The sequence below is a fragment of the Amia ocellicauda genome, chromosome 12 (assembly GCF_036373705.1).
Source record: "Amia ocellicauda isolate fAmiCal2 chromosome 12, fAmiCal2.hap1, whole genome shotgun sequence".
Classification (NCBI taxonomy): Eukaryota; Metazoa; Chordata; class Actinopteri; order Amiiformes; family Amiidae; genus Amia; species Amia ocellicauda.
In genome coordinates, this window is record NC_089861.1 from 31,248,286 (window position 1) to 31,271,142 (window position 22,857).

Consider the following 22,857-nt stretch of genomic DNA (forward strand, 5'->3'; position numbering starts at 1 on the left):
ATCCTTACGCTTGCCCATTTTTCTTGCTTGTATCACATCAACTTTGAGGACAAAATGTTCACTTGCTGTCTAATATATCCCACCCACCGACAGGTGCCATAATAACGAGATTATCAGTGTTATTCACTTCACCTGTCAGTGTCATAATGTTATGGCTGATTGGTGTACCTTGGTCTTTGTTCTACTGTATAGAACATGCACATTTTTATATATTTCCTGTTTTCTACCAAATTGTATTTAATTTATTTGTACAATGTTTGATTGTGGTTGTTATTTATGATGAAATGTAATGTTAAGTTTATTATGTAAAATGTAAAAATGTAGAAATCTTGCCTTATTTGACACAATTTCTCTCTGACAGGGAGAGATTTGAGGGATCCATGCTAGATAATTTTTGTTTTGCATGCTAACCAAAAAAAAGTAACTATCGGCAGATATATTGGTAATTGGGAAATTTAGCTTCCCAATTATCGGTATCGGGTATCGGACCCAAAAAACCTGTATTGGTCGGACTCTAACTAGGTGATCCACAAAGCTGGAGATAGGCTCAGTCAAAAAGTTGTTCCCTGCCACTATGGGTCTACCAGGTGGCAGCACGAGGCTGAAGTTGGCTTCTTATCGCTCAGCTTCTTATTCGCGCAATTTCCTATTCAGTCTGTGCATTTATTTATAATTTATACAAGTTGAATATTTAGCAATTAAATTAATGGGTTGAATCACTGTGGGCCAAGGATTTCTCTGCGGATTCTTGATGAGGCACATTTTCTCTACCAGGTCGAAGTGTATTTAGCCTGGCCCATGTGGCTACCATTGGCAAACTGCAAGGAAAGATGCCACATATGCCAACCTATTTATACAAGTATAATATTTAGGTAAAAAGAAGTATTTACAAGTTGCCACAGACAGAGACAGGAGAGTACAGGTGAGAGGCAGCCATCTTGTTGTTTGACTAGTTTCAACCAGTCTTAGCATTGCTCAGTTTGCCTTAATTGAAGTTAGCATTGTCTGTAGTTTGCCTAAATTGAAGTCAATTCAGTTCAGCTGCTGAGTTGGTGAAAGTAACCAGGTTGTAGAAGGGAGATTTTGTCTAGGACTAGCAGAAATTCTGTTCCAAGAGGAGCCAGGTGGAGCCAGTTAGGTGTGAATTGGTGGCAGATAGACAAAATCTACTTAAAGCAGCTGTTGAGACCAAGAGGTAAACAGAAGTATTTACAAGTTGCCACAGAGAGAGACAGGAGAGTACAGGGAGAGGCAGCCATCTTGTTGTTTGACTAGTTTCAGACCAGTCTTAGCATTCCTCATTTTGTTTTAAGTTTGCTTTAATTGAAGTTAGCATTGTCTGTAGTTTGCTGCACTGTTTCTGATTCACAAAAGTTAAGTAGTTGACTAGGGATTGGGAACCAAGAGACTTTAAAAAACTCTAACATTTAGAAGCATGTGGCCACTACAGTGTCAGGTTTGCAGAATGATTGCCTTCCTGGATGAACTCTGGGTATATTGTCAAAAAGTGTAGAATTTAAAACAAGGGCAGTACTTTTCAGACTGTACAATGCACTAGTTAGACCTCATCTGGATACTGTGGACAGTTCTGGGCTCCACACTTCAAGAAAGATATCGCTGCTCTAGAGGCAGTTCAGAGGAGAGCAACCAGACTTATTCCAGGTCTGAAGGGAATGTTCTACTGAGAGACTGAGGGAACTGAACCTTTTCACCCTGGATTAGAGGAGACTACGTGGGGACTTGATTCAAGTCTTCAAAATCATGAAAGGCATCGACCACATCAAACCAGAGGAGCTTTTCCAGATCAGCAGGGACACACAGACCTGGGGACACAAATGGAAATTGGGCTTCAAGGCATTCAAAACGGAAAACAGGAGACACTTCACACAGAGAGTCATCACAATCTGGAACAAACTCCCCAGATATGGTAGAAGCTGAAAATTTGGGAACATTTGAAAATAGACTGGATAGCATCCTTGGATCACTCAGTTATTAATGGACACCAAACGAGCACGATGGGTCGAATGGCCTCCTCTCGTTTGTAAACTTTCTTATGTTCTTATGCTCTAATAATAATTGGCCTAGTTAAACTGTTATGCAGATTGACTGGAAACCATACATAGAAGGAATCCTCTAACAGAATGTAACATGGACTGAGAGTTTGCTGCATGAGAATGGTTAGTTCTATATTGTTTTGTCATATGTTACCTTTGTCTTTAAAAATTATATATACACTGCTCAAACAAATTAAGGGAACACTTAAATCACACATCAGATCTTGATGAATAAAATATATTAAAGATCAAAATCTTGTGTAATTCGTTGACAACTAAATTATGTAACAACAGTCAAAATTAACAACCAAAATTAACAACCGATTGAGGGCTGGATTTAAACTCACACCGAAAATCAAAGTAAACAATTGAAATCATAGGCTGTTCCAACTTGCGTGAATTTCATCACGACAACTCATAATGTGACTCAGTAGTGTGTATGGCCCCCACGTGCATGTATGCACTCCCAACAAAGTCTGGGCATGCTCCTGATGAGACAGCAGATGGTGTCGTGGGGGATCTCCTCCCAGACCTGGATCACGGCATCAGTGAGCTCTTGGATAGTCTGTGGTGCTACTTGGCAGCGTCGGATGCACCGATACATAATGTCTCAAAGGTTCTCAGTTGGATTCAGGTCTGGGGAACGTGAGGGCCAGTCAATGGCATCAAAACCTTCGTCCTGCACGAGGAGGAATCCAGAGCCCACTGCACCAGCGTAAGGTCTAACGATGGGTCTGAGGATTCCATCCCGGTACCTAACAGCAGTCAGGGTACCGTTGGCTAACATGTGGAGGTCTGTGCGACCCTCCAAGGACATGCCTCCCCAGACCATCACTGACCCACCACCAAACCGGTCATGCTGGATGATGTTGCAGGCAGCATAACGTTCACCACAGCGTCTCCAGACTCTTTCATGTCTGTCACATGTGCTCAGTGTGAACCTGCTCTCATCTGTGAAGAGAACAGGGCGCCAGTGGCGGACTTGCCAATTCTGGTGTTCTCTGGCGAATGCCAATTGAGCTGCACGGTGCTGCAATTATATCATTAAGAGCTCAGTTGGAACAAAAAACAGCAGGGCAGGTGGGCCTCCAGAACCGGGTTTGGAACCCCTGCTCTATTGTAGTATTCTCTTTTGGAGTTTAAGTAAATGTTCTTACTACACTATTAAAGTGTCCTCTAAACTTATATTCTGAGGCTCTCAATAGATTAAGTGGTTGGAGTTGGGTTAATACTCCTTGACAAGTTCTGTTGCTACTTTCTGATTACGTTTCTGGCTACATTTAAATTAAAAACATATTGATCATTTAATAATTGTTGACAAAGTGCTAAAATGTTTGTTTTCAACTTCCAAATAGGTGTCCAATGATTGATAAATAAATAATTGATTGCTAAATGATTGTACCCTAATTGAAGTAGCTGTTTAGTAGGATTATGATTATGCATACCATTGCATGAATGGCTGCCTGACACATAATGTATTATATTTATGATTAACAATCAAATAATTAATTACTTAGAAACTAGTTGCTATGAATAAAGGTACCATCAGCTGTCTTATGAATGAGTTTGTCAGTGTTGCTGATGCAAAGTTTGCTGATTCAAAGTTCTTTACCAAACACCAAGTAACTAAATTAGGATACAATAATGAGTTATTAGCAAACTGTTAGTTAAACATTAAACTGTTGGTTACTTTAAAACTAACCTTCATCTGGGTGATCACAGGGATTTGTGAATATTTGATCTGTTAACTGGTTGCATATGTCAGATTTATTGCAATGACTCATTAGGCAGAGAAAAGCTGTTGCTATCAAACATTGTCTACTTAATCAAATGAGTCAGTGTACTGGTGAAGGGATAGATCAAATAGGCCGATAGATGGAAGGTTTGCAAAGTGATTTCATGTTCCCTTGTTAAAAGTATTTTTAGTATGGTGTGGCTGCTGTATTTTGTATTTTATTTTGAAATTAAGGTATTTGGTATTTTGCTGTATCTTTGCCCATCCCTGGCTGTGCAATGATTCAGAAATAGCAGCTAGTGATGTCTCCTGTCTGGTAGCTCTTTTAAAACCCTTTAAACTGATAGAAGGGAGGGGAAACACAGGTGCAAGGTCATGGAATTAGAATGATACAACAGGTGTCCTTGTTTAATGATTATGGTGCAATGAATAACAACAAGCAGTAATAATTCCATAGTTTATTGTGCATAATTAACCACTCCCAGTATAGCATTCTTTGCCATTGTTTTGGGTAAAATAACTGACTTTAGATTTGGAAAGCAGATGCAATGATTCATTTGTTTCCCTCACAGATTCTTTCACAGAAGCGATTAAAAAAAAAAAAAAAAAAAAAAAAGCAAAAGGTAAACATTTAGTTATTAGAGATACCAAAAATGTAATGATGTATTTATTAAATCAATGTGTGGACATAATCTGAAACTAAAGTCTTAGCAAACAAATGTATTTATTTTCAGTGATAAACTGACAAAAAAGCTTTAATTTCAGTTTCAATTAAATAGAATTATGTGAAATATTCTAAATGATTACACTTCATTGATGTTTATAACCAGTTTCTATGTTTAATCACTTGACATTTTCAAAATTCAGTACCATTCCTAAATTCACTAAAACTTCTATTCACAATCATTGTCTAGTCTTTAGAAAATATGGTATTGGTATTGTAGCAATTAAGAAAAAAAAAAAAAAAAAAAAAACTAATTTACTAACAGGCTTGGCTGGTTTGACACAATAGGACAAAATTAATAAAAAAAACACTGGAATTGTGTGGATTTTAACATGCTTTCCATGGAGGGTAACTAATACATGTAATCTCCGCACACAATGTAGATGTGCTAATCCAGTTGAACTCAATGAATAATAATAACAAAACAAAAGTGTTCTATGGTGCTTACCACAACCCCCTCTGATTATAAACATAAACATACAGACGGGTGACAAATTAAAGGAAAAACCAACATAAAGTGTCTCAGTAAGGTGTTGGGCCAACGTGACCCAACAGAACAGCTTCAATGCGCCTTGGCACAAATTCTACAAGTCTCTGGAACTCTACTGGAGGGATGGAACAAAATTGTGTCTTTGTGAATGAAGCTCCTGCCATTCGTTTCCCAATAATGACCCTCTTTCAAAGTCACTTTCAAAGATCCTTTCCTCTTGCCATCTTGATCCAAAATTGAGGTCAACTGGGCCTGCCCAGAATTTTTATACATCCCACAGAGCATGATAGGATGTTAATTGCTTAATTGTATCATCCCAGTACACCTGTTTGGAGGTAAATAAGTATATAAGCTACATAAACATACACAAGATACATACATATGATCTCATTCCAATTCTGTAATGTCTTATTCACACATTTTGTTTCCACAATCATTGGCAGCAATTGGATTATATGTATGTATACTGTCTTAATCTATTGATTTAAATATCTCTGTTTTAAAGTAAATATTCTGTAGATAACTGACATATTATTTATCTCCTGAAGTGAACCAAGATTTTAGTAAAGAGGTACATTTTTGAAATTTTGTTTGGCTTTTTTCCTTTGAACTTGTGCATAATACTGCTGCCACTCCTATGGTAACAAATTTTCATTCTTGGAGACTTAGGATATGATCATTGCTTGTTCTTTCATTGCTTGCAGTGACTGAATGCGTTCCAGATACCCATGTTTGGCTTCATACTTCTCTCCTTGTATCAGCAAATCAATGTACTCTGGAGTGGAGAGTGGGTTGGGCTTCAAGGCTATTTCTTGCAGTCGCATGTGTAGCGTTATGTTGGGTGTATTTTGAGAAGAGCATGTTGGGCTCTGAGCTGAAGCACTGATCTAAAGAACTTTGGGGGGGGAGAGGTCTTATCAGATTTCCTTAGCTCATCAGCTTGGAACTGGTTTGCATCAAAGTGACAGTTTTGGGGAGGATGGCACCGAGAAGAGGCCAAATAGTTTGGAATTCTGCTATGAGATGTCTGGAGAAAGGGGCCTGTAGGTGATAAAAACTCTTTGAAGTGGATGAGAGCCGAAATCCCGACATAGAGCTACGAACCCGGGCCAACCGGCATTTCCAAAAGATGGCATGGATTGACATCAGTCATAAATCAAGCCCCCCTCCAATAGGACACTGGGGGCTGAAACCGAAATCCAATCTCAAGAACTCAGGAACCAATCACCTATCGATCTGACAGACTATAAGGAACAGCGGACGGTCTTTCTCTCTCTCTCTCTCACCTGAACCAGAAACTTGCTGCCACAGCTCAACCTGTAGCTCTGTTGCCAGAACCGGAACCAGAAACCAACCAAGTCTTTGCCGGCAACAGAAGAGTTAAACTGGGAGAAGGAGATTGAGCCGTACGAAGAATTCTTTTAAGGGACTTTATTAAAAAAAGAACTTTACAGACTGCGCTGCCCACCTGATCAGTGGAGTTTTACAGCTGGACAATTGACTAAGTCGACTCTATACGAAAGTGTTCAGTCATTTAAATAGCTATTTGAGTCTTAAGAAACTTGACCCTTGGAACGAACAGGGCCCTGCTTTTCTCAAAGACTTTGTCTTCAAGTAACTACGGTGGAAACCCTGCTTACAAAGAAGATTTTGTGTACAACCTTGGAGCCTTCAAACCAGTGGAAAATCTGTTTGGAAAAGACTCTACATTCGCGAAACCCCAACTTCCAGGTGCATCGACTGAGTGGAAGTTCTTGGACAAAGCCGAACCGGACTGCCTTTGTTCCAAACCACACGGACCTTGTGCCGTGTGCTGTTATCTGAGCCCGAAGACAGAGAGGCCTCTCTGCGACGAAGCTCAGATAAGTTTAACAGTTTGGAGTTCATGATTCATGACATTTGAGAAATCAATTAGAAATGTTAATCTAATTCTCTAGAATGTGTAATATGATTTAGTTTTCTTCAATATAAATGTGTGTTGCATTAAACTGTTTTGTTGATAATTTTAGAAATAAAATCTGTCAACGCCGAGAAATATCTTCTCATTCCTGTTTAACTGTTTAGTCTGAAATTGACACAAGTTAATAGACATTAGATTATTGGTGGCCCTGCCTATCCTTAATCATTGAATAATAATCAGTTAAGGGAAATTGTGGTAACAAGTAATGATAGGATCTTTCTCGGCACCTAAACGTAAATGAGACTGATATATATATATAATGAGAAGTTACCTGACATAAATACTAACCTGCGTAGTTATTTAATGTCTGACTAATAATACTAACGAGAGACTCACCTTCGTCTTACTAACCGGTATTGTAGTCAATGTGTTTATAACCTTTTTTGTTTAACGATTTGTGTTATCATATGCGATCCCATGGTCTTTGATTTGGTCACGGAAGTGATTTGTCTTTGATTTGTTGATCTAGAGTGAATTTTAATTAGTTTTTCCCTTTTGTATAATTAGTGTAGTGCTACATTTAGTCTTGTTTTTGAATAAATTTGACAATTTATATCTTTGGAATTGGTGTCTGCGTCCAATTATTACAGAAATTGAGTTCTACAAGATTCCAGGATTCGTGATAAGGTGATACTATAAATTCACTTCTTTAATTGAAATGTATAAAGTGTACCTTACACTACACATGAGACACCATGAAGATGTCTCCATGAGCTGCAGCACCTCATCCTGAAGATTGTTAATTTCATCTTCCTGCTTCTGTATTATTTGCTGGGCAGACAGTTTGGCACCATATGCTTCCTCATACTTTTTTTTCAGCTCTTCTGATGTCCGTTTCTCCTTCACTTTTTCTTAACTCCATTTATACTTCTGGTTGAAATGCACATTCCAGATACACTTACCTGGACAAGCTGTGCAATATCCATTACTATCCATTGCGCAACATCCTCTTTTCTCTTGGTCATTTGCAATTCCACAAGGGAAATGGCAAGTATACATACATCTTTGACAGTTAGTTATGTAATTTCCACTATTGCTAACGTCAATGCACACAGGCTTCATCAGCTCAACTTCATACTCAAACTTTTCATTTGTACAAATTTCTGCTTCATGTTGTTGTATAATCTGTTTTGTTTTCCTGATCTCATCTAGTTTTGCCAATCCAACTTGGACTTGAGGTTGCAAACCTTCAACTGCAACTTCCAGGTGTTTGTGTTCCTTGAGATCTTCCTTTGTTAAAAGTAGGCTCTTGGTTTCCATCTTGAGTAAGGCTGCGAAGAACTTTTTCATGCTACTCACTCCCATCTTCCAGAACATCTTATCAAAGTTGTTCTCCTCTTCCTCATCATCATAATTGTCATCTGTGTCTCTATTAGTCAACTTGCTATCTGCAAACAAGGCTGAATTGTTGAACTTGAAGTGAACAGGAAGATTATTTTACAGTTTTGGACATGGCTCTCCAGAAGCATCAATTGCTTCAAGAACAGGTGGCCGTTGCCCATCTGCAAATGTCACAAGCATCTGAATGTTCTCTGCTATGTCCTTCCCAAAAATGGAAAGGATTGAGTCAAAAACATATTTTTGTGCATGGGTTAAGCGAGCCAAGGATGCCTGGGTCACAAAACACACAGCATCTATCTCTGATACCCTTTTCAGCAGTGAAAAATTTCCGAATCTGTTCAGTGATCATTTTATCTCGTTTGATACCTCGAGTATCACCGAATCCTGGAGTGTCAATTATAGTGACTGAACATGAGATCTGAAGTCCCTCTTGATAATTTATTTCATAAGCAGTGATATCAGAGGTCTGGCTTTCTGCTTGGGACTTTGTTATACGTTCATCAACTAATTTGAAGCGGAAGTCATCTTCCCACTCAACACCCAAGATATAGTTTATCATCCCATTGATCAGGGTTGTTTTTCCAGCTCCAGTTGCCCCAAGAACCATAATGATCCGATTGTTTTTCTTGTTATCTTTTCCAAAGGCAATTATTTTACAGTTTCCATCAAGGTCAATATGAATCTCCTGCAGTGGGATCTTATAAACCGAAAGTGATCCAGAGTTGATCTTCTCACTTTGCAGCTTAATTCGATCAGCCATTCGTTTGATTTCTTTACATGTTGAAAGGTGAGCTTTCAGACTATATTTACTTTTACCAGCTTCACCACAGTCACAACTCACTCTAACAATATATGATGTTTCTGTTTCTGTAGCCCAGTAATAGTGCAGTGCTCATCTGCACAGGTCATCTTCATCCACAGGTATTTCTTATCTTCAGTTCCAGGAGAGACAGTGTGTTCTTTATATTCAACAATGTACTTTTGGATCATCACCCCATCTCCTATTATGGTAGGTTTTTTCCAGCTGATTGTAATTTCTGTACAGTATTCAGCAACCATTGAAGGTTGCCCAGGGGGCTCAGTGGCTAGTGTTTTAACACTGTCACTAACAGCACCAGTTGGACCCATCCCTGCCTGGCACACTGCTTGATATTTGAACTTGTACCCTGTGTTAGGAAGTAGACCTGTCACTCTAAATGATTCAACCTTAGTAGATGTTTTCGCAAGTTTCCAATCATTCTTGTCTTGAACACTGTAATAGATAAAGTATTGGCTTACAGCATTTGACCCATATTTAGGAGGATGAACCTGCAGTGTTATACTTTCATGATCTCTCATCAAGGCAACAGGCTTGTCGGGTTTTGAGAGAGGCTCAAAATGCTCACTCTGTTTGATTCCCTCTTCATAGAGGTAAATACTGGCACCTGTGTGGCTCTTGTTGGGTGAAGAGGCAGTTATAAATACAGTGTCTATTTTGTCCTTGTTTGCCTCTGCAAAGTCTATAAACAACTTGACTTTTTTCTCATGTTTTCAGACACAGATTCTGAGAAATACCACTGTTTGTCTTCCTCTGATTTTCTGTATGTTGGTGATTTGCCCTGACAGGTGGGAAGATCCTTCAAATGATTTGATAACTCTGAAAGATAGGATTCTTCAAGTTGCAGAGAAGTGAAAGTAAAACACACAACATACTTGGCTTTAGGGTCCAAGACTACTCTGTCAAACTCACTCTTTGAATCCACAATCTTGGTATCTTTCATCATACTAATGTACATTCTGAGGACATTGATTTCCCTTTGCTTGTCATCCAGCCAATCCACCAGGGAGTGATTATTAAATGGAGACTGTTCCTTATCTCTCATTATATCTGCAAGTAAACTTTCCTCTTTTCCACCTCCCCGAATAGATGGCAGTAATCCTGACAAAGACTTCAGAAAAACCAGTTTGTACTCAAGGCACATTTCCTTGAATGTTTTTATCTTTTTGGTCATGTCCAAAAATTGACTGCAGATGCTGTCTTTCATCAAGTCACTGCATCGAACATCTATCTCAACAAAGTTTTCTAGCACGTTCTGTACTCTGTTGACTAAGCCAATGCTTATTTGACGAACTATCTGGGCAGCAGCAGAATCTAATTTTTTCAAGGGGTATAACCAAACCCGCATTGGCACTGCATGCTCCAACTGTTCACCAAGAAGTTTTGGGAGCATTGCATAAACTTTAATAGCATCCTGAAAAGATACAGGATTGTTTTCAAGAGCAAAATCACCATAAAATCTACAACTAAACTGCTCAACACTTGCTTTTTCTGCATCTGTCATTTGGAGTGAACCCTCACCCTCAATAGCAATCAGAGGTATTTTTTTAATCATTACTTGCAGGTTGCCTTCAATATTTTGAAAGTCTTCAATTTTCGATACATCATGATCAAACACAAAGAAAGCCTGTGCACCATAAAGCACTGCTGTTACTACATGAGTGGCTGTGCCCTGTTCAAATACATATGGATATTTTACATTCCCTCGCCCAAGGTGATTCATAGTCAACTGCATAAAATTGGTTGTTGTTCTGTATTTCAAGGTGACACGAGCCTGGTTTTTAGAATTCTTTGTGTCTTTAAGGTATTTTGTGGACCCTTTCACTTCCACCAATCCCCCCAAGAAACTTGCTTTCAGGGAGGCTTCTACGTTTAATGCAGATGGTTTATCTTCAATGGAATCCGAGGCAATGATCTCAAACTCTGTGTTACGCTGAGATCGTTCATCAATGTCATTTTGGAGGGCTTCACGATCCCATAATGTCATACCTAAAGGATACAGAAATGTCATAGTATATTTGGAAAACCCAGATTGCATTATGTAGAAATCACAACTGTCAATGGCTCAAAGGCAGACACATCACTATGTTCCACTTAGATTTGAAACCAAAAGGTAACTCCAAGAATACGTCAGTAAGGTACAGTTAATTAAACTAAAGGAAGGTTGATTGATTATACTGGAGAGGAGCATCAGGACAGATAATGCTATTTTGAAGACTTTCTTTCCAGTGCTTACTTTCAAAGGACAAAACGTGTTTGACATGTTTAATTGCAAATGTTGCTAATGGACCTGCTCAAGACTTTTGAGTCACTTTATGAGATCATTTCCTTTCCAGAACATTCCAAGTAAAAGATTTGGGTGTGGCGTGGATGCAAGTTAAGGACATGTTGCCTCACGGCTCTAATCCTCGACCTCTTTTACCAGTTAGGCCTCCTGCTCAACCAAGATAGGAGCTGTCTCACACCAACTCAAGCGGTGTAGTTGCTCAGACTGCGCCTCAGTTTGATTGCCATGGTTGCCACACCAGAGAGAGTTTCATCCATACACGCTTGTCTCTCTCTTTTCAGGTTGAGAGGCAATATCAAGGTATTCCTTTGCCATAAGCTCCTCAGGATGAGGTCCTTGCAGCTGTGGTATCGTGCACTGAAAATACACCTGCAACACGACCACTCTCACCTAGTCACTCAGGCAAGTAGGAAGCTGCTCCGTTGGTGGCAGAGACCTCAGAATCTCACCCTTACTGTGCCCATCGGCCCAATCGTCCACCGAGTGGTTTTGAGGTCGGACGCCTCCAATCAAGGTTGGGGTGCAGTCTGTGATGTACGGGGAGTCAATGGTCAGTGGATGGAGCCCCTCAGAGCTCTCCACATTAATACACTGGAACACCATATGACACGGAGAGACATGACAGCTTCCCCTTTGGGGAAGTGTGAGTGAGCTACATGCCCTGTCAGTACACTCATCTTGTGTCTGCATTGCTTAGGCCTAACCCTACCTTCCTCCCAGAAGTAATCTTTCCCTTTCACATCAACAGGTCAATTGAGTTGATGGCTTTCCATCCCCCTCCCTTCTCTTCAGAGGAAGAGTTTTGGCTTAATCTGTTGTGCCCTGTGCTGGCGCTCAGGTTTTTCATGGATCGTACTAGGGAGACCAATTATTTCTACGCTATGGAGCGCAGATGCAGGGCCAGAGCAGTGTTTGTCACATTGGATTGTAGACACTATTGCCACGGCCTATGAGTCAGCTGGCACCCTGGTGCCTGAACATCTAGTGGCACACTCAACTAGAGGTGAGGCTTCATCCTGGTCCCTCTTCTAAGATTGGCAAACCAGTATTGGCTTCAGTCGAGCCTCATTAGCTAAGTGAGGCACAGGCTCTTGGCCGATGTATAAACCTACCTTTCCACCCTCCTATGTCAGCACAACCTGGTAGGCATAACAGTGCTATCTTTCCTGACTGGACTATGACTCTACAGAGGAGCACTTAAAGGCATTGCTCCTGGATTTGTAAATTGTGCCTAGTAGAGCTGAATTGCCCTGCCTATCCCGCTCTCTACGTAGTTTGTTTGTGTTAAGCGGATGTTACTCAGGTGCTGTAGACCAGTCTACCCCACTGTACATAGGTTGTAACGCATACCCATGCTGACAGTTTGGTAATACATCAACCCATCACCCTTTGGGTAGTATTCTTGACTTGAAAGATAATGATAGGTTGATAATGCAACCCCGCTTATTTGTTGTTATCTGTAGAATACTATCCAAAGCTTGCAAGGTCAATTGGGAGTTCTGACTCCTGACAAGCAGGGAGTAGTAGTTGACGCAAGACAATACATACAAACTGGAAACAGGAAGGGCTATTTGTGTGACATGTGGACTTCATAGTCAAGTGATTCATACGTGGTACCATTGTAACTCTCTTTAACAAATTCCCTTTGGGTAGTATTCTCTTTTTACGTAACCGGGGTTACTTTTACTGCAAAATCTAAACCTACTCCTCCTTTTAGCACATACTGTACCTAGGATTTAATACATAACTATTATGTCTGCACTTGTTAACTCATTGTACTAGAATGTATGCTTATTATGTTTGTACTGATGGTATTACAGCGCTTTTCTAACATGTAAAAGTTGCCCTGCATAACTGAATCTATTAATAAATAGATAAATCATTACACACATACATACATAAATAGTCAAAATAGTAATGTCTGCAAATCTGAAGGGTATATGTTTGTGTACCCATATTTACTGTTTGAAGAACCGAAATGATTACAAATATTATTGTGTTATGATATGTTTTCATAACACACTCTGCATCAGTGATACATGTTTAGAACATTGCTTGTATCAGTTCTAAGGAAGGATTTTAATTTGCAACACATAATACGTGTAAGTTATTAATGCACTTGTCCACAACTACTCAGAAACATATTGCATAAGTGTTTTTGACTTACCTGGAATAAGGGAATCATTGCGACAGTCATAAAGCATCCCAAGTTGGAAAGGTCGGCCAAGAGCTGCAAGCTCCAGAGTGTTACTGCCAATGGATTCCATTATACCTGCTTTGAAATGAGCTCTGCAAAATGCATACCAAGGTCTCAGATTGAAAGGTCTCAGCATTCTTTCAAAATGAATCGTTTAAAGGCAATACATGAATATGCTATACACTCACCTAAAGGATTATTAGGAACACCATACTAATACTGTGTTTGACCCCCTTTCGCCTTCAGAACTGCCTTAATTCTACGTGGCATTGATTCAACAAGGTGCTGAAAGCATTCTTTAGAAATGTTGGCCCATATTGATAGGATAGCATCTTGCAGTTGATGGAGATTTGTGGGATGCACATCCAGGGCACGAAGCTCCCGTTCCACCACATCCCAAAGATGCTCTATTGGGTTGAGATCTGGTGACTGTGGGGGCCAGTTTAGTACAGTGAACTCATTGTCATGTTCAAGAAACCAATTTGAAATGATTCGACCTTTGTGACATGGTGCATTATCCCGCTGGAAGTAGCCATCAGGATGGGTACATGGTGGTCATAAAGGGATGGACATGGTCAGAAACAATGCTCAGGTAGGCCGTGGCATTTAAACGATGCCCAATTGGCACTAAGGGGCCTAAAGTGTGTCAAGAAAACATCCCCCACACCATTACACCACCACCAGCCTGTCCAATTTTGGTGAGCTTGTGCAAATTGTAGCCTCTTTTTCCTATTTGTAGTGGAGATGAGTGGTACCTGGTGGGGTCTTCTGCTGTTGTAGCCCATCCGCCTCAAGGTTGTACATGTTGTGGCTTCACAAATGCTTTGCTGCATACCTCGGTTGTAACAAGTGGTTATTTCAGTCAAAGTTGCTCTTCTATCAGCTAGAATCAGTCAGCCCATTCTCCTCTGACCTCTAGCATCAACAAGGCACTTTCGCTCACAGGACTGCCGCATACTGGATGTTTTTCCCTTTTCACACCATTCTTTGTAAACCCTAGAAATGGCGTGAAAATCCCAGTAACTGAGCAGATTGTGAAATACTCAGACCAGCCCGTCTGGCACCAACAACCATGCCACGCTCAAAATTGCTTAAATCACCTTTCTTTCCCATTCAGACATTCAGTTTGGATTTCAGGAGATTGTCTTGACCAGGACCACACCCCTAAATGCATTGAAGCAACTGCCATGTGATTGGTTGGTTAGATAATTGCATTAATGAGAAATTGAACAGGTGTTCCTAATAATCCTTTAGGTGAGTGTATATATAACGAGAAGTTACCTGACATAAATAACGATTTGTGTGTTATCATATGTGATCCCATGGTCTTTGATTTGGTCACGGAAGTGATTTGTCTTTGATTTGTTGATCTAGAGTTGAATTTTAATTAGTTTTTCCCTTTTGTATAATTAGTGTAGTGCTACATTTAGTCTTTGTTTTTAATAAATTTGACAATTTATATCTTTGGAATTGGTGTCTGCGTCCAATTATTACGGAAATTGAGTTCTACAAGATTCCAGGATTTGTGATAAGGTGATACTATAAATTCACTTCTTTAATTGACATTTATAATTGTACCTTATGCTACAATGGCTAGCAATGTGATCTACAAATTATTACTAGAACTACACTGCTCAAAAAAATGAAGGGAACACGTAATCATCACAGTATTACACCAATTAAACTTCAGGGATATCAATCTGTCCAGTTAGGAAGCCTAAGCGATTGTGAATCAATGTCACCTGTTTTGGTGCTAATGAAAGTGACAGCAGGTGCACTGGAGAGGCAATAGCAAGAGAACCCCCAAAAAGGGAATGGTTTTGCAGGTGGTGGTGATGGTGGGTCAGTGATGGTCTGGGGAGGCATGTCCTTGTAGGGTCGCACAGACCTCCACGTGCTAGCCAATGGTACCCTGACTGCTGTTAGGTATCGGGATGAAATCCTCAGACCCATCGTCAGACCTTACGCTGGTGCAGTGGGCCCTGGGTTCCTCCTGGTGCAGGCCAATGCCCGGCTTCATGTGGCCAGAGTGTGCAGGCAATTCCTGGATAACGAAGGCATTGATGCCATTGACTGGCCCTCATGTTCCCCAGACCTGAATCCAATTGAGAACCTATGGGATGTTATGTATCGGTGCATCCCACACCACCAAGTAGCGCGTGGTTTCCATTGACCGTTGTTACATCAATTACACAATGTACAGTAAAGATTTTGATCTTTAATATATTTCGTTCATCGACATCCAATGTGTGATTTAAGTGTTCCCTTAATTTTTTTGAGCAGTGTATGTAAATCTACATACACTCTTGGCAGCTGCCAAAGGCTTACCCCTGTACCACGCTCCCGGCTCAGCCCTGAAGGTAGAAAGCATGGAAAGCTGTGCTTCCAGACAGCAACCACACCCCCCTGATGACATCCACCAATGGATCACATCCCAGGCCCGCCACCTTTGATAGAACAGTAAGGCCCATGTCAGGCAGGAGGGCAGTCGTCACCGTCTCCCTCTGCCTCCTACGCCACGACCCTGAGGTATTCCAGCAGCCTCTGACCCACCCAAACACTCCACAGCAACTATTCAATTGGACAAACCTGCACCCAGGACTGCTGTTGACTACTTCCTACAGTTTCAGACCCATTCACCCCCCTTCCAAGGCGTGGTGTGGACGTGTCGATGCTCTGCCACGGTGTCCGCGTCCTACTATTATTTTGATGACTGGCTGGTCTGTTTGCATTCCGGGGAGCAGGTTCTGATTCACAATCCTCAACCATTTCCCCGAGTTGGGCATCCAGTTAACCGAGAGAAGAGCTGACGCCAACTCGACTTCATTACCATGGTCAACACGCTGGCACCAGAGAGAGTTGCTTCTTTTCACACATGTCTCTCCCTCTTCTGGTTGAGAGACTGTGTCCGGGTGTCCCTTTGTCAGAGGCTGCTGGGCCTCCTCATGGCTGCATCACAAACCCTCCCGCTCAGCATCCTCAGGATGACCAAGTGACGGTCACTCAGGTGTGCAAGAAGGTGCTCTAATGGTGGCAGAGTCCTCAAAATCTAACCCTTGGTGTGCCCCCCCAGGTCAATCTGTCACTGAGACAGACAGATGACAGACACCTCCAAGCAAGGCTGTGCAGGTTATTTATATACCTCCCAAAAAACATGCAAAAAGAATGAATCTACAGGGTAAGTCTGCACATGTAGAATAAATAGCATGATAGCTACAACTAATCTAACACTGCTAAAATCTACCTCACGGGGCGGGGTGCATGCATGCCTGTCATTCAGTTCCTGTGTTTGCTAAGGGAGTTGCCATGTGTGCCATGTGCAGGTGTTGTATATAAGGAGTGTGTGATTGTGTGTTTCTGCAATCCACAGGCTGGGGTCTCAGTGCAGAGGGAGACACAAGGACGCAGGGAAACAGAGACAGAGCAGTGATGAGAGCCTGTGTGATTGCAGTGCTGGTGCAGCTCCTGCTGTCTGGCAATCAGGGTAAGAGGCTTCAAGAACAACAACAACAGTAATAATAATACAAAACATGTATAATAATAATAATAATAATAATAATAATAATAATACAGATTGCGACCCTCACCAGGATAAGCTGTTTCGAAAATGGATGGTTAGATGGAATAATACAGATTAGTATGGAGGGGAATGGGCAGTAGCAGTAACAGTAGCAGTTCCAGTAGCCATTGTGATAGCAGTAGAAATAACAGTAGCAGTAGCAGCAGTAGCTGGAGTGATGTTAAAACATAAATCTTGGCTCCTCTATAATACACTATTATCTGATTAGTATTAATTATTTAAATTGCAGTGAACTTTGAGTCCAATGTGCATATAGTTTGACTGTTCAACTTTTAAGAATGTAAGAAACTAAAATCATTATATAATTTATTGATATAACAGCATAATGTGCTTGAGCTTTAAGTGTCTTAAAACATTTCACCAGATTTAATCATTTGATCAAGCAGTTCTCAAATAGCATTTAATTTAAATAACCATAAACATGGAAAGAAAAACTCAAACCATTCTTGGAATTAATAATGATATTTTGGAAACAGAAAACCGGTGTTAGGAGTGTCTGCCCAAAAAAGACAAGACAAAGTGTTGATAACATGTATCTGGTGTTTCTGACAGTCAATGTGTATGTTTGTTTTGTGTTACTGTGTGTTTCATGAGCCAATGTGTGTATTTACATCTGTGTGTGTGTGTGTGTGTGTGTGTGTGACTGTACCATACATTGTCTGTGTCTCACTGGACATGGTGTGTGTATCTGTATCTCTGTCTCTCTGTCTGTGTGTCTCTGTGTCCTTCATTGTATCTGTGTCTCACAATACAAGGTTACGTATGTTGCGTATCTTTGACTTTCACTCTTCCTCTCCCTCTTCCCTACTCCACCTTCCCTGCCCCTCTTTCTTCCTATCACCTACCCTATCACCCTCCCCCTCACTCTTCCTCTCTCCTCCCCGTCACCCTCCCTCCCTCCCTCTGTCTCTTTCTGCTCAGCCTTGCAGTGCAGGGAGGTTGCAGGGCAACTGCGGCAGATTGATGTCAGCGTGGGGCAGGTGTTTGGCACCAATACTGCCGATGCCATCTTCACCCTGTACGGGGGGACCTGGACTCAGCTGCCTGGGGCACTCAAGCATGTCACGGTCGGGCCCTCGGGCGTCTGGGGCGTTAATAGTGCCAATGCCATCTTTAAGCTGGTGGATGCCAACTGGGTACAGGTGCCAGGTGAGAGGCAGAGAGAGGGAGGTTGTGGGGAAGGGAGGGGAAGGGAGGGGAAAAGGGAGACGGGCAGGTGGTGGGCGGGACGGTGGAGGGAATGGGAGAAAGGGGCAGGATGCAGTGATACAAAGTTTTGTATTCAAAATGTTGTGCCCTGCCGTCTTCCTCTCCTCTCTCAGGTCAGCTGAAGCAGATTGATGCTGGTGGTGTCCAGTTCGTGGCCGGGGTCAACACTGCAGACAACATCTTCTGCCTTGGCCAAGAGGCCACAGTGGGGTACAAGGGCCCCGGCTCCCCCACCCCCTGGCAAGGCCTCCCGGGGGCTCTCAAATACTACAGCTGTGGGCCCCTGGGCTGCTGGGGGGTGAACGCCGCCGAAGACATCTTCGTGAGGAAGGGTGTGTCTCCACAGCAGTGCCAGGGGACAGGGGATTGGCAGCAGGTGGACGGGAAACTGTCCATGATAGAGGTGGGCAGTGAGGGCAGTGTATACGGGGTCAATGCTGCCGGGGACGTTTACCGCAGGTGAGATGTATTTTTAACTATTTCTATATTTATATGTCTTAGCAAATGTCCTTATCCAGATTGACTTATAATTGTTACAATATATCACATTATTTTAACATACAATTATCTATTTATACAGCTGGATTTTAAACTACTTGCATAGCAATTATGATTATTATTATGATTAATAGTATTGTTAATATTAATCTTATTAGTATTTGAACAATTATTATTAAACTAGTGGTATAATCATTATTAAAGTTAATATTGTTCTTAGTAGTAGTGTTATGAAAGCTGTTATTGCAGATATTGCTATAATTAGTATTGGTGCAGCTGCTGCTACAGTTATTATTTGTATTGCTGTCAGTACTATTATTGTAATTACTTTTGGAATTATTTATATTATTATGACTATTACTATTGGGGTAATTCTCAAATTATTGTTGAATTAATATTATTATTATGCTCCATAAGGTTATTACTATAATTTGTTTAAATAAAGGTAGGAGTAGTACTGTAGTTATTATTACTATTATTGGTGTTATTACTGCAATCATTACTACTGTTTGGATGTTATTCCATTAGTTATTACAATTCTAACTTTCTCTCTCACTTTCTCCCTCAACCTGTCTCTACCGCTCTCTCCCCTCTACCCTGCACCCCCTGTCAGGGATGGTATCACCAGCAGTAACCCTGCAGGCACTAGCTGGACGCAGCTGAGGGAGTGCGGGAAGAGCAAGCATGTGTCTTTTGATCTGGGTCATCTGTGGGTCATCACCCAAGACAACCAGATCCAGGACTGCAGCTGAGCACTCACAGCCAGCTTGAATAAATAAATAAATAAATTTGAATAAATAAATAAAACATGTAAATCAATAAAGCTCTTTTAAAAAGTATATTTTATATATATATATATATATATATATATATATATATATATATATATATACAGCCATACAAGATTCCTTTTAATTTGTCTTTATCTTTCACTCTGAGCTTCAATAAAACATTGAAAAATATAACAGCATCCTGAAGTCTGTGTTTGTATTTGTTTGAGTATCTTTGTCTCTGTATGTGTGAGTCCAAGTGTCTGTGTCTCAGTGTCTGTGTGTGTGTGGGTCTGTGCATGCATGATGTGTGGGTGGGTCTGTGCATGCATGGGGTGTGTGTGTGAGTCTCCCAGCTAACAGGGAATCTCCTGTGAACTGTAGGGAACATTTAGGTCCCGGAAGTAACAGTCTCTCTAGGACATTGCATGTTCTAAACAGGTCCCCTTAAGGTCCTAGCATGACAATACAAAGGGGATATACACAGACCTACATTTTCCCTTGTGGTCGCACAGTGTTCAGAGAAGGACTTTGTTTACATGGTATTTAGAAATGTTATTGTTTGCTCCCCTTTTGACTTTTTGACTTTTTTTTTTTATTAAGTTCCATACAAAAAAGCATCACAATTTACATTATGTAGTATTTCCCATAACATTCGGTTGTAAGACATTTTTTACATATGAAATATAATAAAGTCGTAGATATCCAGAGAGAGAGATATATTTCCAATCAAAGGTTTTTATTACAAGCAGCTGCAAGGAAGAGGTTCAAGAGGCGATCTCAAGAACAGTCTTAGAGAAGTTACAAATTATAGGCACTTTTATGCAGAGCAGACAGGAGAGAAAGATAACAGGCCCACATGTCTGTCCCGTAATGAGTGCAAGTTTGTTTTCTGCCTGACAACTCGTTAGGAAAACCTTTATATGGTTAAACTGGGGAGAATTAAAGCATACGTAATGTTTAATATAAGGGGGGGTTTGTATGATGTATCAATCCCAGAGAAAACTGTTTTTTATCAGACTCTGTTCCTCTGGGTATCAGGGTTGCACTATAGCACAGTACCGTAGCAAAGCAAGGCCGGGAGACAGTGACCCTGTTTACACAGACACAAAGGCTAAGAAATGCAGTCCATCAAATAAGTAATACATAATAAGACAAGGAGAAGAGTACGAATATATAAAAAAGTGAAAACAAACAAAGAAAAAAGGTTGGGATAGTGTCGTATTTGAGAATTTAGAGAAAACAACAATTAGCAGAGGTTGTGAAGAAAGTCTTAGTCCATCAAAATAATTTTGAAAGGATTACCAAGCCGCATAGAACCCATTAGTGGAGCCTCTGGCTGTGTATTTAATTTATTCAAGTTTTAGATGTTGTATTATATCCCTGATCCAGAGGGCAAAGGAGGGTGGTGCAGGCTGCCTCCAGTTTAGGAAAACAAGACGTCTTGCAGGCAATCCAAAGAGTGCCGTTAAGGTGAGAGCGGTCGAGTTTCAACCATAAAATATGGGAGAGTGAAGTTAAAAACTGATGACCAATATGAAACCAGCTCATGACATGCCCAGTACATATGAATAAGAGATGCAGGGGCAGAATGGAATTCATCACAGGTTGGATCCAAGTCCGGCTATAATTTTGATAATTTGACTTTTGATACGTCTGATATGTCTGTTTCAAGATCTTGTTCCCAAAGAGTATTTAGGGTAGTAAGTGAAGGCCAATTAAGTGAAGATATAAAAGTGTAAATTATTGATTTTAAGCCTCCTGAAGCTCCAACTCTCAGACCATGCATCCCTACCAGAATCACTGTAATCCTACCATGTAATGCCTCTCATCTTCCTGATTCCTTCTCTAATTCTCCACCTGTTGAACAGCCAGCCATTTCAAAAGGGACCATATGTGGACTCTTGCCACTGGACAGCCCAGCTACTGGTTCAGCTTCTGTGCTTGCTAGTGACTCTTCTGCTATAGCGGTCCTCATGCTCTGAGACCAGGGCCCGTATGCATAACACATCACAGAATTACTCCTAGGAATCATGCTAAAAGTTAGTTTAGGAGTAAAATTACTCCTCGCTCAGAGTAGGAGGTTTCAGGAGCATATTTTCACGATAGTTTAGGTTAGAATACCCTTGGAATCCACCACACTCTGTCCTTCTTCTTCCACTAAAAATCTAGGAGTCACCCTTGATCCTGCGCTCTCCTACACCCAGCACATCACCACGCTGACACGCACCTGCAGATTCTTCCTGAGCAACATACGCCGGATCCGTCCCTTCCTCATCGACTACTCGACTCAGCCGCTCATCCAGTCACTGGTCCTCTTCCGCCTGGACTACTGCAACTCCCTCCTGGCCGGCCTGCCTGCATCTACTACCCGCCGCTCCAGCTCATCCAGAACTCTGCGGCTCGTCTGGTGTCTCTCTGCCACGATTCACACACGCTACTCCACTGCTCCGCTCCCTCCACTGGCTCCCGATAGCGGCACGCATTCAGGTTAAGACATTGACCCTCACCTACCGCTGTTTTGACCACACTGCACCAAGCTACCTTCAGACACTCGTCTCTCCATACATCCCCTCCAGACCACTGTGCTCCTCCAGTGCCCGAAGGCTAACTCTGCCTCCTCTCCACTCTCCTTCCTCCAGAGCCGCTCCTTCTCATCCCTGGCCCCTAAGTGGTGGAACGACCTGCCCACCAAAGTCAAAACAGCTGAGTCCTTGACCTCATTCCGGCGCTTACTCAAGACACATCTTTTCTGACAGTACTTGTAATATTAGTCCTCTATCCCTGCTAGATAGCACTTCACAGTTTTTATTGTGCGTTCTTGATTGTTTTCGTCCTTTCTCCCTTTCCCGTAGCCCTTGTCTGTAACCCTACATCTTGACAGCACTTAGCTTTCACCGTCCAGGATGTAGGACCTCACTTATTGTACTTGTGTAAATTGTAAATTGGAATTTGTAAAATGTATTTTGAATTGCTATGTTTTAGTTAAATTGAATTTGTAATGATTGATGCCTTGTACTTCACTGTATTTTTGCACTTTGTTTTGCACTTATGTTGTAAGTCGCCCTGGATAAGGGCATCTGCCAAGAAATAAAAATAATAATAATAATAATAATAATATGACTCACTGTGATGTATTTTCTTCATTTTGGAGAAAAAAATAATGCAAGAAAAGAAAACTATATGAATATGCTA

General features: G+C 41.1%; 2 protein-coding genes and 1 pseudogene across 2 annotated transcripts; 1 reads left to right on the plus strand and 2 right to left on the minus strand.

Moving 5' to 3' along the window:
- Positions 1-8,400: 8,400 nt before the first annotated feature.
- On the minus strand, positions 8,401-9,064 carry LOC136764061 (uncharacterized; annotated as a pseudogene).
- Positions 9,065-9,803: 739 nt separating this feature from the next.
- LOC136764062 (verrucotoxin subunit beta-like) lies at positions 9,804-13,675 on the minus strand. Its single transcript, XM_066717889.1, has 2 exons — positions 13,576-13,675; positions 9,804-11,110 (listed from the first exon to the last, which is right to left on the minus strand). The coding sequence occupies exons 1-2, from the start codon at positions 13,673-13,675 to the stop codon at positions 9,804-9,806; spliced, it is 1,407 nt and encodes a 468-aa protein (XP_066573986.1).
- Positions 13,676-16,953: 3,278 nt separating this feature from the next.
- Positions 16,954-19,770, plus strand: LOC136764142 (fish-egg lectin-like). The gene is made up of 4 exons (XM_066717953.1): positions 16,954-17,089; positions 18,107-18,334; positions 18,508-18,853; positions 19,506-19,770. Exons 1-4 carry the CDS (start codon positions 17,035-17,037, stop codon positions 19,642-19,644), a joined length of 768 nt encoding a protein of 255 aa, XP_066574050.1. The 5' UTR covers positions 16,954-17,034; the 3' UTR covers positions 19,645-19,770.
- The last annotated feature ends 3,087 nt before the right edge of the window (positions 19,771-22,857 follow it).